General features: G+C 40.6%; 2 protein-coding genes across 4 annotated transcripts in view; one reads left to right on the top strand and one right to left on the bottom strand.

Annotated features, from left to right (window-relative positions):
- renbp (renin binding protein) overlaps nucleotides 1-12,516 on the bottom strand; it is a 48,660-nt gene extending 36,144 nt beyond the window's left edge. Inside the window, exon 1 of one of the 2 annotated variants that reach the window (XM_052058290.1) lies at nucleotides 12,505-12,516. The gene's annotated coding sequence lies outside the window, so the exon portion shown is untranslated. The remainder of the gene's footprint in view (nucleotides 1-12,504) is intronic. The other variant, XM_052058291.1, reaches the window with a different exon arrangement.
- Nucleotides 1-18,812, top strand: part of plch2a (phospholipase C, eta 2a) — a 128,223-nt gene that overhangs the window by 22,709 nt on the left and 86,702 nt on the right. Inside the window, exon 1 of one of the 2 annotated variants that reach the window (XM_052058258.1) lies at nucleotides 6,812-6,959. The exons of the other annotated variant lie outside the window; for it this stretch is intronic. Within the exon in view, the coding sequence (XP_051914218.1) occupies nucleotides 6,899-6,959 (61 nt within the window). The 5' untranslated portion in view covers nucleotides 6,812-6,898. Of the gene's footprint in view, nucleotides 1-6,811; nucleotides 6,960-18,812 lie in introns of those variants that run through there. 2 annotated transcript variants of the gene reach the window in all.

Genomic DNA, 18,812 nt, shown 5'->3' with positions numbered 1-18,812 from the left:
GGTTTCATAAAAGTGCACTTAAGTCCGTTTTACTCAAACGCTAGTTAAATATCCCTCTCGCTGAGGTTCATCTGATTAGAAGTGAACACAGAAAACTCAGTGCATGCTTTTCTCACAGTTGTGGTGACACAGCGATCTGTGCTTAATCTGCTCCAATTGGAAAATTAACCAATCAAATGAGCGACCCGAGACAAATGGCAACAGAGAGCATGTGAATAAATGAGAACAATAGCTGAACAAACACATGGGAGAAAGCTGGATGATCATTTATCCAAGAAGTCTGCTTCATGTTTATTTTTTTGACAAATTGAAAACAATACCAGGTGTTGTAAAAATAAGGCATCCTTTCATGAAAATACTCCAAGGATCAAAAACATCGGTTAACAGTAAATTTTAACCAGAGATGGCTTTATGTGTCCCTAAACCTATTTCTGCTCCAGATTTCAAGAATGTCTTTTTTTTGTTGTTGTACATCAACATTTTTTTAAATACATTTTCATTATTTTTAAGGTTCGAACTACAAACTACATGCATTGTCATTTATAGCTATGAGTCACCAAAAGACCCACCTGTTAGTGAACCTAACCCTGAATTTATAAATATTCATCCAAATATTGATACGTTTCACATCATTATTATCCATCCATCCATTTTCGGATCTGCTTTATCCTCACAAGGGTCACGGGGGTGCTGGAGCCGATCCTAGCCGTCTTCGGGCAGTCGGCAGGGGACACCCTGAACAGGTTGCCAGCCAATCGCAGGGCACACAGAGACGAACAACAATTCACGCTCACAATCACACACTCGTGACAATTTTGAGTGTTCCTTCAGCCTGTCAAGCATGTTTGTGGAATGTGGGAGGAAACCGGAGTACCTGCAGAAAACCCACGCAGGCACGGGGAAAACATGCAAACTCCACACAGGAAGGCTGGAGCACTAATCAAACCCGGTACCTCTGCATTGTGAGGTCAACGCGCGAACCACTTACCCACCGGGCAACCATTATTATTATTATTATTATTATTTTATTTATTTTTTTATGAATGTGATGATGATTGGTAGTCGTAGCAGTTCTGACTGATTTTTTTTTTTTTTAACATTTGCTGACCAGAGTAATTATAGTACATTCAGCAACTGTCTACCCGGCCCAATGTACTGCACTGATTTTGTTACCATGACAACCAGGGCTGGAGCCTGAATATTGCAACTAGAGCCCTGCATGTGCGTGTGTATGGGGGGATGTGGGGGTGGGGGGTGTTGAGTGAGTGGAGGGGGGTGGGGATGAGCACCATAAAGACTATAAGATTATTTTTACTCACTGAGGCAGCACTTCATAGACTACGCTGTGTGTATGTGGCACGTGGACACGTCACCTACAATGTATTACAAATACCGCTAACTACACTGAGACTATATGTGAAACCTATCAAACACTAACACTAACCTTTTTGTAGCAAGAATAGGGGTCGCTTTGAAGAGTGTCGAAATTTAATGTAATAGGGACTGGGAGAAATACCTGCATTATGGCTGCTTGCCTTTAGGGGCTCTATGTCAAATTTTGGATCATTTATAGGGTGATTGGCAAAAAAAACTCATTAAATCAGTCTTGAAATATGCAAGAAGCTTCAATAAACTAAGTTGGCAGTTCTTATGCCAAAATAGAGGTTAATATTTTACCCAAACACACGCACACACATACACACACAGCTATTGAAACATACGAAACATACTACAAGATCCTATTCTATGCGAAGCCTAAATGGAGGAAGAAAAAAAATGATCAGAAATGAATGGGACGTAATGCAGAAACGAGCCTCATAGAAGGTGGTAATAATGACTATAGTCACAGTGGCGCACTTTATGAATTACACAACATTGGCTAGCGTTCAGATCTTTCACCTCCTCCACTAGGACCGAGTGGGTGCAAATTCGGCACATCAACGGAGTCTCACGTGATGAGCAGGTGAAAGTAACGTGATGAGCAGGTGAAAGTAACTTTGACTTTTTTGCAGAAGAAAAGAAAAATAAAAATGGAAAATGAGGCAGCTGGAAGCAGGAAAACGAGAGCTTCGTAGCGTTCTTATGGCTGTGCGGTCACGGAGCTTCTTCAGAAAAACCTGGGATGGTTTTCCTGTCCTTCAAACCAGGAGCAGAGCCGACTTAATGCTTCGGTTTGTGCTCCCGGCAGCCGGCTTGTCACGCCTAACCTGCCACATGTGTGATTGTTTAAGGGATTAGAAGCCAGGAATCAGGCTAGTTGAAAGCCAGAGTCTCAACCAAAAAAAACCCAGGCGAAACAGTAAAATAAATAAATAAATAAATAAATAAAATAAGGGCGGCCCGGTAGTCCAGTGGTTAGCACGTCGGCTTCACAGTGCAGAGGTACCGGGTTCGATTCCAGCTCCGGCCTCCCTGTGTGGAGTTTGCATGTTCTCCCCGGGCCTGCGTGGGTTTTCTCCGGGTGCTCCGGTTTCCTCCCACATTCCAAAAATATGCATGGCAGGCTGATTGAACACTCTAAATTGTCCCTAGGTGTGAGTGTGAGCGTGGATGGTTGTTCGTCTATGTGTGCCCTGCGATTGGCTGGCAACCGATTCAGGGTGTCCCCCGCCTACTGCCCGGAGACGGCTGGGTTGGGCTCCAGCACCCCCCGCGACCCTAGTGAGGATCAAGCGGTACAGAAGATGAATGAATGAATGAATAAATAAAATAAATTGAAAATGTTGAAGTGGAGAGAGCAGAGAGGGCGAGAGGAAAAAAAGGGGAGTCTTTTGTGCATTTCATAATTCCTAAATTGCATCACTTTTCCCATCCCAGCTGGAAACATTTTGAACCCTTACGAAAAGTTCAGACAACTAGGATACATGTTATTATTTCCATGGCCAAGCGGATTAATCAATGCAACGTTAGCGGGATAAGCAAAGTGAACTATGCGCAAGCATACATGCATATATTTTGGGTTTCAATAGAGATTTTGATCGCTACACTTGCATAGAAAGCTTGTAGCTGTAGTTCTCACATCCATCCCTTGGGGTTAGCCTGGGTCCAGCTTTGCCAAGTTGTTTGGAGTTTATTTTGTTGTGTCACATTTTGATTTTGATGAATCAACCTAAAAACGAACCTTAGATATCTGGAGAACTTTTATTCTTTGTTCTTACATGAGTGTCTAAAAGTAGTTCCGTATCTCCATCTCATCCAGCAAGATGGAGGATTGTGCTCTCACATTAGCAAACCTTTACATAATTCGCCCCGCCACCCCATTTCCTACAAAGATGTCAAGACTTCAAAGCCATCTTATTATACCTTGCCTCACTTGCGCATCATCGATGCGATTTTATGAAACACCCCGTTGGTACAATCAAGCTTATGCGTAAGGCGATGTAATGCAGTAGAGGTGCTGACTACTTGCAAATGAACGCTCATTAATCTAGAAATCCTTCAAAGAGAACTATAGCGTGCTGAAACATGATTGCGGCTATCAGCAGTAATGCGCTGTCCTCGCGAGTGAAGGAGTGCAGTTATCAGCTAACACTAATTCACCTCATTACAGCCTGTTAAAGAACAAAATTCCAGCAGAAACAATATAATGTGACACTCTCGAGGCCATCAAAATGAAATGATGGTTTGCGCGTTACTGGAGGGCACTGAATTTGACCCCCCAATTATATACACATGTGGACAATGGTTGATACCCTTCTGGTGAAAGAAGAAATGTTCACAGAAATAACTGAAATTGACACAACTGACAATAAAACTAATGGAAATCAGCATTTGCTTTTATATTCATGATTAGACGACAAACAAATTTGACAAAGAAAGATGGTACCATATTTTCCGCACTATAGGGCGCACCAAAAAGTCTTCCATTTTCTTAAAAGCTCACCGCGCGCCTTACGTGGCCTTGTGTATGGTCATTATGGTAATACGTCGACCCCAAAATGGCTCCTTGCTGGAGGCATGGTTACAATGTTGTAACTTGCTGTTGGTTCAGTGAACTGTGTCGCTGCTTTATTAAATAAGTTTTTGTTGCAGCTCTGAAATAAGGAGAGCTGTGTTGTTGTCTTTTATAAAACACACACTTTATTAATGGTTCTCACAGTCTCAACAAATACAGGTACGTCTTTGTCCGTCTCCGTGCCTTCTGTTCTTCCGTTCGACTCGAGAGGCCTTCATGACCGCCTCCGAAAACGTAAATGAATGATTCCTTCAATGCAACTAGGAAAATTAAAAATAATGCATCAAAACAGACAATCAAGCGAGGAAGTGACAAAATACATTCTCGAGCCCCCCTACATAATTTATTTTGTGATTTCCTAGTTTGTGAATATCCAACAAAGGAATAAATAAAACTTCTGAGACAGTCCAGTCTCCAACATTTAACTAACATATGATCGTTCTGTTGGAGCTTCGCTCAAGGAAATGCCAAAGGGGTGAGGGTGTGGTGGTGGTGGTGGGGGGGGCTATACAATTTATTTTGTGATTTTCTCGCTTGATTTTCTGTTTTTATGCATTTCATTGAAGTACTGTAATCGTTAATTTACGTTTTTCGGAGGTGATCATGAACGTCTCTCAAGTCAAACGGAAGGAGTGTAGCTCTATCTAGTGGATGCATTTTAGATTGCGTCTTATAATCCAGTGCGTCCAGTTTATGAAAAAAATGAAAAATTAAACCATTCATTGAAGGTGCGCCTCATAACCCAGTGCGCAAAATACGGTACATTGAACGCCATATTTTGTTGCGCAGCCCTTTGAAGCAATCACTGCAATCAAATCATTTCTGTAACTCTCAAGAAGCCTCCTGTGCCGGATGACAGATATTTTGGTGTGCAAACTGCTCCGGCTGTCTCAGGTTCAAATGTGCTGCCTTCCCCAGACTGGATTTTTTTTTTTACCCTTCCACGATGTTCACTAGGATATACTGTAGAAAATGGTTTAGAAAGTCCACTTCATAATGCTTGTATTCCATTTTCTTTTTATGTTTTGAACCACCCCTGGGTGTTTTCAGCTCTGTGTGTGAGTCTTTATCCTGTGGAGGAGGCGCGACCCATGTGATCATGGCTTCATGTACCTCAAGCTTTTTGACAGCGGGCTGAGCATTTCATTTCAGAATGCCTTTATATGTCTTGGGTCTAGTATTGTATCCTGCACAGATTGAGTTCGGCCAATGCCAGATATAGCAAAGCAGCCCCAGGATATCACGGAGCAGCTGTTTGTACATGTTTTGGTGAAGTGTTCTCTTCTTTGTACGGTATGATTAGTTTCTGTCCAAGGACATTCTCCTGGAATCTTTGTGCTGTTTTAGTTAATAATTTTGGCTAATTTTATTCGCATCGCTTCATGATCTTTCAGTGAGCGGAATGGGTTTTCTACTTTTACTAAACAATTTGTCAATGTGTTATGAATGATTAAAATTAATGTAATTTGCTCCATTTGACTGAAATGACAAATTAAATTAAGCTTAACAATCAATTGCAAAAATAATGAACCCCGCCGGTCTTACCATCCAGACATTTTCAGCAAAAGAAAACATTTTGTGTTCTTGCTTAATTCATGTATGCAGTCATTGCATGACCATGATGTTAAAAAACTAACTAGCTAAATAAATAAATAAATAAAGGTTTTACTAATTTACCGTGTATTTAAGGTACCTTGTACTGAATTTTACGATGCCCAAACGTTGGGTCAAATAGTTCATATGACGTAAGGAATGTTCCTGCTTTGTTCATTCCTTTCATCTATAAAAAAGTAATTAGAACTTAATAAAATATGGATTTATGTATTGTTTATGATACAGGTTCGTGCGTGTATGTTCACCCCGGTGGATGAGTGGATAGCCTCCATTTGCATTCAGGTGTGAGGACGGTTTGTGTCTATGCACGAAACAGCATCTTCAAATGAATAGCAATCAACTGAAGAAAGGCTTCATATTTTCACCTGGAATCACCTTTAAAATGTTTCCCCATCCGAAAGGGTTTGCTCAAAAAGCAATTGTAATTTTTTTGGTCACCCAGAGAGTGCGATTAGATATGCTTGAACGTGATCACCAGAGAAAGCAAATGTTAATTGTTGCGCTCTTTAGACGGACTCATAACAGTTTAATGGAAGGAAGACAAACAAAAATACAAATAATGAATTCGATGACTTACTCTCGAGCACTGGTGTCAGAGTTAAGGCCCGGGGGCCAGATCTAGCCCACCCCCTCATTTTATGCGGCCCGCGAAAGCAAATCAAACATGGCAACTTCCATGATGCTTGCTAAAATATGGACCAAAATGTGAAATTCTCATATGTAATAAGTAAGAGACACATTGGAAGCATTTTGTTGTTGCCAAAAACGTCATAAAAGTAACAGCGGTAACAATAGTTGGATAAATCGTTATTCTTGACTTTTCTTTGATTTCACTCATAATGGCCCTCCAATGGAAACTGTAACTAAAATGTGGGCCGCGGCGAAAATGGGTTTGACACCCCTGCTGTAGATGGTGCCCGATTAAATAAGAACATCTGTATTGTTGCACCCAAAAGGCTGTCTAGTGTGTTAGTGTTTTTGCATAACTTTTGACGTTCTCATGTTTGCATCACTTTATTACATGTGAAGAATTGACATTTGCACTACTTTTACTACACGCAATACACACTTTACCCACATCTGGTATGCATGGCAACCAAGCCTGCTGGAATTGTGAATCAATGTGTGTGTGTGTGTGTGCTTAATTGGGGGAATAAGAGACAAAGGATAGAGATGGAGAGTGATGAATGGGACTGATGATATGTAGGTAAAGGAATAAAAATAGGTTAACACCATCACGGCGGTGAGCCGCAGACAGATAGGAGAAAAAGAGAGACAGGAGAGGGGAGGTCGAGCGAGCTCTTCTTTCTCTGCCTCGCGCTCTCTTTGATGTCACTTGCTTTTGCAGCTAAAGCAGCAAGCAGCATGGAGCGGGAACCTCCAAGATTCAGTATGTAACGCGATTTTGCTGTCACTTGTCTTTGTTTGCTTCAGCTGTGACTTTGACGTGGTGTCACGCTTTCTATTTCACTGACGACATGGCTTGGTTGGGTTGCATTACTTTTTCGATGGAGTTGCTTGTATCAGTGATGTGTGTTTAAAAGTTAGGTAATCTTGGGAATCACCTTCTGATGTGATGCACGTTAGGCTTTTGGGTTGGTGATCTCATATTCATTTCATGTCGCTTTTATTTTAATTCCTCAGCGCATTTTTGAAATTCTTGTTTGAATGTTGAAGACGAGAACAAAGAAAAACTGAATTCGCCCGGTCAGGATAAGGCATTTTCATTTAAAATAATGTCAACTAATTTTCAACAAACTGTTGAATTAATCAACTCTTCAAGGCCTTTTTCTTGTAATGCTGTAGAGTTTTATTTCCATTTCCATCAAGCTTTGCTTTGTGTTTTTTTTTCTACACCTGATGGTTTTAATCTGCTCATCCTTTCGGGTGTGATATTTTTTTTTCCTCCTCGTAACGTCACTGTTCCCGCAATGGGCCAGCCAACATTCTGACTCCACCAATCGTGATTCGTTGAAATTCTACATTCCATAACATTCAAAATTCTTCAAATCCCAATTGATGGGAACAACACAATAGCTACATGCTAAATGATACATTGCACACATTGCAGTGTATTTCAGTTTCTCATGAGATTAAAATTTGTACGTATTTAAAAGTTGCCTTCATTTGGACCGTGTCTAGCGTCAAGCAGAAATGCTTTTGTCATTTTGATGCAGATGATGCGGCTTTCACGTCAGATCTTTTGGCATCCCATGGATGTTTATCTGTACGGTTAAAGAATTCGCACAAACGTATGCAGCCTCACATAGAGTAAATAGGGACTGCATAACTGTAATTTATAGTATTTCTTGTGACACAGAACAGTGTCGTAATTCAGTCAAACAAAAACTCGAGAAGAATTGCACATCACAGGCCACTGTCGGTTTCCATGAGAGGTAAATAAGGGACAGTAAAGTCAGCTGTATGATTTGATGAAATTAATATTTTGGACTTGTTGTCAAGCCATTCTTGACATTTCAGCTCTTGTTATGTACAATGCCGAACTCTGAGAGCCAGTTTGTGTTTCTCAATGAGATCAGCAATTTGTTGAAATGTATTTTCGAGTGTGGTGACCTTTTCTAAGCAGAGTTGCTTTCCTTCAAAATGGTTTCCTGCTTTGTTGATATAGTTTCTTCCTTGCCACTGCTGAGGTGCCTCTGAGTAAGGCATTGAGCATTGAACATTCAATGACCAGTGTTGTTGAAGCATGTACAAAACCAGACAAAATATGTTCATCTCTTGTGTGTGTGTCTCAAGTTTGGAAATTCTTGACTCGAAGCCATTGATCTTTCTTTACCTTGTGCAGTTCCATATACTGCATATGTCAAGAGATTTTCCAATCTCATCTTCAACAACTCTAATGTATTTTCAAAACTTTCTCGGTTGGAGTTTTTATTCAATGAATATGGCAACTACTCCTGGGTTTGAATCATAATGAGTTGTTTGTTTCAATTGTTAATAAAATCCTTTCTTCACTTTTACCAAGTAACGTCTTTGCTCAGATACAAACATGTCTGTGGTTTTAAATTTGTACATTTTCTTGACTTATGGTCAGATATAGTATACAGAAAAGTTCATTTTCACATAATTTGGAATGAGACGACACAAACAAGGCAGTCACTTTAAAAAAGAAGAGCTTGGTAGGTAATTAGATAAAGGCCTTCGACCAAAAAGCAAACTGCATTTGTGAAAGCATCCTTTGCAATCACAGTCAATACCCAATTTGAAATGAGCCGTATCATGTGATTAGTATTTCAAATACTTAATCGGTTCTTTTGTATTTTTTTTTAAAAGGTTGATGATACAACCTTTGTCATCTTATCGAAACGTTCTTCAGAAGCACAGCAAATGTTAATCATCGTACCATTCCCATTATGAGTGATAACTTAATAATAATGTAATCGAGAAATGATGAGCGTAAATGAAGTGAAACAAAACAATAGCAGAAACAGATAGCCAGTGAAGATGGAGAAACAAAAAGAACAAATTTTGTGGCGGATGCTTTCCTTTCACAGAAAAAAGATCACAAAATGGCAATGCGCTTCATCACAGGACCGCAGACACCGCTCAGTGTCAATCGAGGGACATTGTCTGGACCTCACAAAGTAGCTTGGAGCAAAAAGATTTTCTTTTCACTGCTGTCCCTTTTCATGGTGAACTTTACACTACATTCCAAATTATTGGGTGTTTTTTTCCCACCCCCAACCACTCAATGCAATTCACAGTGATATTTTACACTTTAATATCATCTATTTTTGCTTTGTACCTCTTATATACGTGTCGATAACAATTGGGAATTTATTGACACCAGTAAACCACTATGAGGACAGCAGTATTTATTTCCCTCAAACTGACTTCATGAAATGTCATGTTTCTAATTGTTATGCACAACAGTTTAAAGTTGGTGGAAAAATTTGAAGATAATTTTGTGTGTGTGTGTGTGTGTGTGTGTTTAGTAAAAGGTCCATTAAAAGAAAAGGTTCATTAATTTCACATGCGGCTTGATTGGTAGAAATGAATTAGTTTAACTTGGAAAAACACATAAGAGTTGACAAATTGGCAACATTTTCAACACACGGGTACTTTTATGTTGGGTCCAACGAGACTATTGCTTGACAATAAACACACATTGATTGGCCAACGAGGAGAACACTAAGCAAAATAATGCCATAATGCTTTGCAAAAATTGGTAAGAAACAGAAAACAAGGTTCACATTGACATATTATTCTGCAGGTTTTGCAAAAAGTGTACCGGTACTTGTGCAAGTTTTATTAAGCCACTGCTGTACACAAGTTCAAACAGACAGGTGTGCATATAGAGTGAGCACTTCAGCAGATGAGGAATCGTATACAGATTGAGATGGGACATGCCATGCAGGTGACATTAAAAACCAATGCCGTGCTGAGTATTTTTAACGAGCCAACGGCGGGCTGAACTGCCGGAGGGAGTATCTGTGCTTCCTCTCAAACCATTCGCCATCCCCAGTGGAGTTGGCGGCTTCTGGGTCGTTATGTCCATAATGCGAGTGGAGTCTGCACTCATGTGTTGAACCCCTGAGACACAGGACCAAAGCAGCACTCTGACACTTTCTGCATTCCTTAAGTGTTACAAACATATTCTTAAATTTTTGAGATGCAGAATAATAGCTCTAGTAATAGTTCATTATAACACCCAGGTTTTTCATCTGTGATGAGAGATTTGGGGACTGCGTGTGTACTTTAGTTAAAGGTTTCTCTTTCTGGGACCCGGGACCGATGTGTAAAACTTCAGTGTTGTCCTGAAGTGAGGGCCATCTATCGGTCTTTCAGAACCTTATCCATCTGGACTTCCCAAAGTGGCCCAGTATTTATCAGTGAATAAAACGGTTCGTCTCTATGGATTTCGGAAGTCCCGGCACGTTTCCTCCAACAGTCGCCACAACACAGCTTTAAGGATGACTGCAAACCTCTTGTAGGATCGAGTAGTTCTCAGGACTCTCCAGACACCAGCGGCTCATCAGTGGCCTTTTAACAGCTGCTCTCTGATGACGATCCATCTGTCGGGCAGAAACGTTCCTTTGCACAGCTTTATCATGACACACACATATTTTGTTGCATTATTTTAATGATCTAAAATTCTTGAAATTGGATCCTTCTTTTCGAAGTGCATGAAAATTGTAACTTGATTTTGCTTTGATTAGGCACACTTGGGAAGCTAATCAAACAGCGATTGATATTGTCACGTTTGCGAGGTGGTGGACAACCCCAAAAAAGCAGGCAGGACGAAGGAGCAGGGTGAACTTGGAAGAAGTGTATTGATAAAACACAGAAAACTAAATCCAAAAGAAAGTCATGAAAACAAAATTAATCCAAAGTAACAACCAAACACCATGGCAGAAACTAAAAACTTTCAATAACAAAAACATGACCAAAACATGACTGAAGCTAAAACATAACAATGAACTAAACATGACTGAAACATGACAAAAGCCAACAGCAAACAAACAAACATGACAGCAGCAAAAAGCAACAATGACCCGACAATGAGTGGTCGGGCTGGGAGTCCTTTTAAAGCACTAATTACCTAATGACCAACAGGTGTGCAGCTGCAGGGGGAGCCCTACAGTGCCACCTGTTGGTCCCAAACCGAATCATGACAAAAGCGGTCCACGAAAGAGAATAAGGCCAGACGAATAATAGACTCGCAAAAGAACATGCAAAAACCTTCCCAGAAAATTGAGAGCACAAATGCGTAGTTCATTTAAATCCTCTCCATTTTATATTTTCAAACACAGTGTAGATTAACTGACACAATTCTGAAGAATTCAGCAATATTGGTTTATAAATGTGTTTTTAAACAACATTCAAATACTGGTCATGTTATTGTTGCTGTTCCGTAAGTCCCTGAGGGAAGTGAAATGGGTCTCGTCTGTGACAGGAGTTTTTAGTGAGAGCAGATGATGGCCTTGCACAGTATGTGGAGCGTGAGCAATGATGTTCGGCTTATTCAATACTGTACATCCATAGAAGGCATATGTGGACATGTACAAGTGTTGCCCTTCAAAACTATTGTAGAAGTGCCAAAATCTCTTTTGTTGCAGTGCACATTTCGATGGAGAAGTTTTGAATTTCAAATTTGTAAAATACTTTATCAACGTTTTTGTCCTGTCATGAAGACAAAACATTTGATAAAACATATTTAATTGGGGGAATATACTGTATTTGTGTTTTCGAGGGGTTCGAAATTGAAAATTGGTACCAGGTCTCAATGGTACCAAATTTTGGTACTTTCGCGAGAGTTTATATAGTAAGTGTAATGGCAGTATGTTCAATATTAAAATCTCAATATCTTTCATTAAAATGTTTTTTCCACCAATAATTTCCCCTTGAAATTTAATGAAGAAATAATAGACTTTTTATTTTACCCGAAAGACAATTTTCTGCATGGAGTTTTCTCTATTGGCGCTGCTTTTTGAATGCTCTTCTTCTTTGATGGATTAGACCTTGTGTAAGACATGTGCCATCTACTGGGGGACAGTGTTATTACAATTCAAAAGTGATCAGGTACTGTTGAGGAAGCATTTTCATAATCTTCAAAATCATTCTCTGGGCCATTCCGCATGACATGCTGGATATACCCCGGTCTGGTCGCAAGCCAATCACACTCAAATTCACATGCATGGGCAATTTAGAGTCTTCAATGAACGTAATATGCATGCTTTGAGAATATGGGAGGAAGCCAGGGTAGCCAGAGGAAACCCAAGCAGGAAGAACATTCCAACTACTCACAGGAAGGCCCTAGCCGGGATTCAAACGCTGAATCTAAAAATCTGTGAGGCAGATGTGCTAACTGCTACCGTGCTGCAAAGAGTGCTGTTTGTCCATCTAACTGGCAAGCTTAAGAGCCCAGTGCATCGATTAAACAGTACACCATTGGAAAGCTGCCAGAGCCAAACAAGCTGCCGAGACATTCTTTATGTACTTCATGCGTTTACTGGCGGAATTAAATTACAGTACTGCTCTTTGTTCACTACACTGGTGTTCTTTGCTTTGGTCTCTAACAGAAGCATACTCTGGAACTACGCAGCCTGTCGGATGTGTAAATTATTTATTGGATTTCATTCTAATGTGTTGTTATTCATTTATCTTTTAAAAGCTGATTCATTTTATCAGCTTTTTTAGTTGGAATGACATTTTGCGAATATGTCAGTAGCAATGGCCAGAAAATTGAAGTGATGCAACTCCATTTTTAGAAAAGTTTTTTTTTTTCGACTTCACAGTGCTGAGGTGCGGGTTCGATTCCAGCTCCGGCCTCCCTGTGTGGAGTTTGCATGTTCTCCTCGGGCCTGCGCGGGTTTTTCCGGGTACTCCGGTTTCCTCCCGCCTTCCAAAAACATGCATGGCAGGCTGATTGAACACACTTAATTGTCCCTAGGTGTGAGTGTGCGCGGGCATGGTTGTTCGTCTGTGTGTGCCCTGCGATTGACTGGCAACCGGTTCAGGGTGTCCCTGCCTGAAGACGGCAGGGATAGGCTACAGCATCCCCCGCGACCCTGGTGAGGAATAAGCGGTTCGGAAGATGGAGCGATTTTTTTTGTGCTGATTCCAAATCTGCCCTCGTTTTTTTCTCTAGCATATCATTTGAATCATAATAATAATGAAGTATGACAAAGAATAATAGGCAATATTATATTGTGTTTATATACTGTTTGTATTAATATTTAGAATTTAAGGCTTTAGTTCAGTAACAGGTACAACTCCTTTCTGAAATGTCTTAACTATTAATTACACCGCATGATAACGTCTGTATTGCGCAAGCTTTTATAGGTCAAACTTAAAAACAAAAAATGAAAATATCTCAGAAACCTGATGTGTGAGAAAAAAAATAGACATTTTTTAAATTAGTGTAAAAACAACATTTCAAGAGAGAAATAAAATAAAATTTGATGTTGACCAGTGTGTGCATTAAACCTTAACATGAGACTTCATGCACTCTAAAAACAGTTCAGTCAAAAATTATCCAAGTTGCGTTCAAGTGTAGTGAACCTATTTTTTGGGGTGTTTATTCACCACAGAATTTGGATCAAATGGATAAACCACAAAACAACCATTTTTTTTTGTACAAAAGTATCCCATTTTTTGGAAACTCCCTATTTTGGCAATATCATTCTCATTTCCAAGTGCTCCACTGCAGATGTACCACAGTGAGATCCCTTCTGTCCCCACCCGTGAACATGTGTTGCATGACGACGCATCCTGGCTTCTGCGTCAATCGAATTCATCATTATGTTTCTCCAACTTTCTTCGTTCTGTGGATTATTCATTCCTTATTTCCGCTGTGCAAGATGGCGTTTAACATTAAAAAAATGTCAGGAAGAACAATTTCATGAAGCAGCTCATCTTTGTGGCAACTCTCTCTCTCTCTCTCTCTCTCTCTCTCTCTCTCTCTCTCTCTTTCTCTCTCTCTCTCTCTCTCTCTCTCTCTCTCTTTTAACTCAACTGACCTGTGCATCATTTTAAACATTACTGAAAGAAATTTTAGATGAATTTTGAAAGCAGATAATTAAAAACATGTTTTTTTTTCATTGAGTGCATGCAACACATCCTCTATGTGGAGCTCAACTGGTCTGTGTTATTGTGATTTTTGCAGCACATTTAATGGATATACCCCAAGGCAAGCAGATTGCACTGCAATCTTGGAGAAGTGGGTATAAACACACACAAACCAACACGTACACTCTCACACAGCCTACTTCTGTGGATTCACTTTCCCACATATCAGCAACCAAAAACTATTTGCGGGCAATCCAAACAATTACTGTACACCATTTCTCTTGCATAAAATTGGGTTTTCCAATCTCTGGGGGTAATAAAGGGATTTCTACTTCCCTTCAATACTTCCTAAAATCTCTGTAAACCAAGTGCTGTCACTAATTACTTTTTGCAGCAACGTGCTCAAGCGGCCACATGGAAAAAATATTTTCACACAGCCAAAGTCATTCCTATAGATAGATACTGTCAGAATAAAGCTACAATGGCACAAAGGCATAGACCTCTGCAAGACTTGCAAAGCTTGAAATAACATTATTATTATTCTTTTTTTTTTTATTTTGGAGGAGCGGTTTTGCTAATCTGTCTGGATTTTGGTAGCAAATTTCTAATTTGGAGGAGCAGTTTTTTTGCACGTTACTCAAACTGTGACCCAAGACATGGGAGGGGTATATCAGGCGTTTTGTGGTTTCCAGGTTGGGCAGAGACCATTTTCCAGGCCTAAGCTTCTGTAGTGAGAACCTCTATGGAGAGCAAAACGCTATAGTCATAAAATTGTTCATATTATAGTCATCGTTATATTTTCAGTACGGCAAGTTAGGACAGACATATCACATCCGGGACTGTCAGTGGATGGTAGAGGACCAAAATAGCAGGGAGACAGGAGCAGGAGGATGTACTGAACCAAATGTATTGACGGAAACACTTGCTGGGATTCACTGGAAGAACTTAATCAATAACAACGTTGTGAAAAACTCAATAACTCAGAGTCACAACAAAACATCAGGAAATAAAACACACCGCACCAAGAAACAAAGTAACCGGTCAGCAACAGAAACAAAACAGAATGACAGTCACACAACGATCCGACAACGAGGGAGGGAACCAAGCAAACTGGTGAGAGAACGAGGGACACCTGGACAAGCCACAAAGGGTTGAGGGAGCTAATTGGTTGACACAAGGGACCCAGATGACAAGAACATCTGGAAACAAAACCAAACGAGGAAGACAAAAGCTCATGAGGAAACAAAAAAGAATCACGACAGGGACGCTAATCAAAGAGCCATTTGAAACAAAACCACGGGACCCAGAAACCCCTTGGTCATCTAAGATGACGATCTATTGTCTTTTCTTTTTTTCCTCTTTATGTCTGCTGCAGACACCCGTTGAACCGGGTGTCCCTTTTCGAAGCGGTATGTCAGAGCAATCGCAATATTGGATGTGGCCACCGTATGAGCCAAAACATTGGCAAATAATATTTGGAAAAATGAGTTAGAATGACATCGTCAAAAGCAATTTTAATCCAATGAGTTCTGGCTTGATGATTCATCTCTAAGGATCAAGTGAATGAGACATCTTCACCAATCGCTTCACTTTGCCACATCCAATATGGCTGCGGTGTCGCCGTACTCAAGATGTCGCCTAAGTTTGAGGTTTTGCCCTGAGAGCCGTGAGACAGTTGTGCTCAACACGAGGATACCAGACAATACGATTGGCGCATTCTCTCTGGACTCATATCTTCATTTGACTTCTTGCTTAAGCTTATTTGATTAGAGGCGCGCTTTGTTTAACTTTTTGTTTTCTTGCTTCTGTATTCAATTTCTGAGTCTGTGCGCAGGCCATGTTCATCCTTTGATCCCGTTCCTTTCTTGGCCCATTGTTGTTGCATTTGGGTCCTTCTACTTGTACCGTGCCATCATGTTGCCTGTTTCATACAAAAACATGCAAATATGAACGCATTCAAACTGCACAGTACATACATAAATAAGTCATAAGTTAGATCTTCTTCTCGTCTGCAGCTCATTCAATTGCTTGTCCTACATTCATCCGGCAGACAGAATTCACATCATGTCCTCGTTTTTACATCCTACCCTGCAGAGTTAAGTATATTACACAAAATTATGACTTTTACATGACATCACAGGATATGTGGGCAATAGTGGTCGTGTTTTTAACCCTTTCAGAGACAACGGTTACTACAGGGTGCATAAAAGGGTTAAAACTGAAGACGCTCACGTCTCAGTCTTTTCTGTTGGGCCTAATTCAAAGAATCCAGTTGATCCATTACCTTTAGCAATGTTTTTATGGCTATATCAATAATTATGGTATCCATTATTTGTGATTTTTCGCAGTAGTTCAGAAACAAATTTCAATATGCAATGCTTGTCTTCCATAAATCCCTACTAATGTTTATGTTCAAGTGATCACTTCTACAACAGTCCGAGGAAATCACAATGTGTCATCACGGGTGAGCTATTTTTCGAACCGGCCTACACGACGTTGGAGACCCCTGGCCTAGACATTAAACCCAGACTCAACCCTGATTTCATGAGCGGCGTTACGTTGTCCCATTTTGTTGTATGACATTTAAAAGCATATTTTGTTGTGCTCATTTTACAACTGCTGACGTTCACACTTTTGCAGTCAAATGCACCACAACAAAAGGTGGCCTGGTAATCAGTTGGCTGACTCACATGTTTCCAAATGACATCATTTGAATTAGCATACTCAAATGTGTCTCTCTCGGTGCAAACATGCACATTCCCATGAACTCCCATGAGAGGCGACGGCGGGAAATGAAGTTATTCTTCTGAAAAGTGGAGCCTGACTTGTTTGGGCAGCTCTGTCATGCCAAGCAAATATTACCATTGACAGGTCAAATACTGCATACGCTCCAAGTGCTCAAGCATTTATGTGATGAAAAAAAATGAATTTCTCTAAAAAAATCTAATGAAGATACAGGCCAAGGCACCAGTGTGATGGATGATTCGGAAAGAAATGTCGCCTCTTTTCCTCATCCCCTCACAGGCACCTACATGGTCTGAAAGCTGTGTGTTTCCTGTCAAGGCTGTGAGAGACAGCAAGGACGAATGTGAAGCTGCATTCGACATGCTTCATCAAATTCCGCCAAGAACGGCTTTTACACGTCACCGAGTGATTGATTGAACAACATTTTTCGGCATTTAGAGAAGCTAAATCATCAGGTCCTGAGCAGTTGGTGATACGTTGTCATTATAATGGCTTACTTTCTGAACGAATCCACTTGTAACGTTTGACTCCTTGTCAGCAATCAAATGACGCCAGCGATGTAGATTTGTCACTCCGTATTCAAATGCCTGCCCTGAGTCTTGTACGAAGCTAAAACATTGCATCAGCTGCCTACCTGGGAGAAGTTAAGGAATAAACTGCAGAGCCAACACAATAGAAAGACGCAGTGGCCAAAAGATCAAGTCACGTCAAGCTTTATTGTCAAATATGCCCGATGTGCAACAGATAAAATTACTTTCCTCACTCAACCACAGTTCAAACATGCAGTGCATTGAAAACATGAGATGCCCACACATCGGCACTTGCCAAACAGAGGAAAGCTGTTTTCCATATACAGTACAATTCAAGAAAACAGCACACCTACTGAAGCGAAGTATATTTCCACGTTGAATATTTTTCAATATTAATGAGAAATGGCAGCTCTTCACAGGCATTTCTGAACAACAAAAATGGCTCGAAAAAGACCCCGAATTATGTTGCAAACATGCTAAAAGGATATCAAAAATGATCAAAACTTTATTCATGTATTTATTTATTTTATTTTTTAACATGGTACGTGTCATTAAAGATGATCCCACAACGGCACACCATTTAAAGGCTTGCACCATTTGCGGTACTGCACTTAGGGGATTCTCTGATTCGAAACCAAGTCTTACATGTGTAAGTTCCGTAACTTGAGAGCATGCAGTAATTCTGTGCATAAAACCCGTCGCATGTGAATATTTCTTGTGAAGAGCTTTTGTGATGGCCCCCCTCCTGTTTGTTGTAGCGACAAATGAAAGCGTAGCAATCACGCAGAGCGGCTCCAATGTGCTCACGCTGACACACACAAACAAAAACACAGTCAAGACTGACATGCAGCGATGCAGTCTGCCCCACAGCATGGAAAACATTTAGATTCGTTTTCACAATGCAGCTTAGCAAAGAATCGCGGTACACGCAGCACGAGGCCGTTTTAGCCAATCACCATCACCCAGGAAGCCACCTCATTTGGAGCCATAAGGCCACAATGTGGCATGCCTGGGGGATCACCCTGATAACGTAATTACAGGATTACATTTTTTTTTTTACAGAAAATCTACATTTTGGATGCACTTATTCAGCAAAAGCACCCCGTAATGAGCTCAAAATGTAAAATAGGGCAGCGGGCTTGGTAACAGGTTTTCCCAACACCTCCCCCTAAATTTTGATCCGTATGTTGCCGTGTGTGCAAGGACCCAAATGTGACTGTAAATTGATGAGGTACACTTCATGGTGGGCTCAGTCCACACTGGGTTACAGCCCTAATTGGCCAAGTCCTTGGGGGTGTGGTGAACCTACGGAGTTGTGTTTTCAAGCGTGCAGTCCTCTCACACACACCCCTGCCAACCAGCTCCCAAATGAATTCATTCCGAAGAAGTCTGGTTCTCCCTGGGCGATGAGGAGGTAGACTTAATTGGAAGTCTAT

The sequence above is a fragment of the Hippocampus zosterae genome, chromosome 2 (assembly GCF_025434085.1).
Source record: "Hippocampus zosterae strain Florida chromosome 2, ASM2543408v3, whole genome shotgun sequence".
Lineage (NCBI taxonomy): Eukaryota > Metazoa > Chordata > Actinopteri > Syngnathiformes > Syngnathidae > Hippocampus > Hippocampus zosterae.
This window is presented reverse-complemented; position numbering and strand designations above follow the sequence as displayed.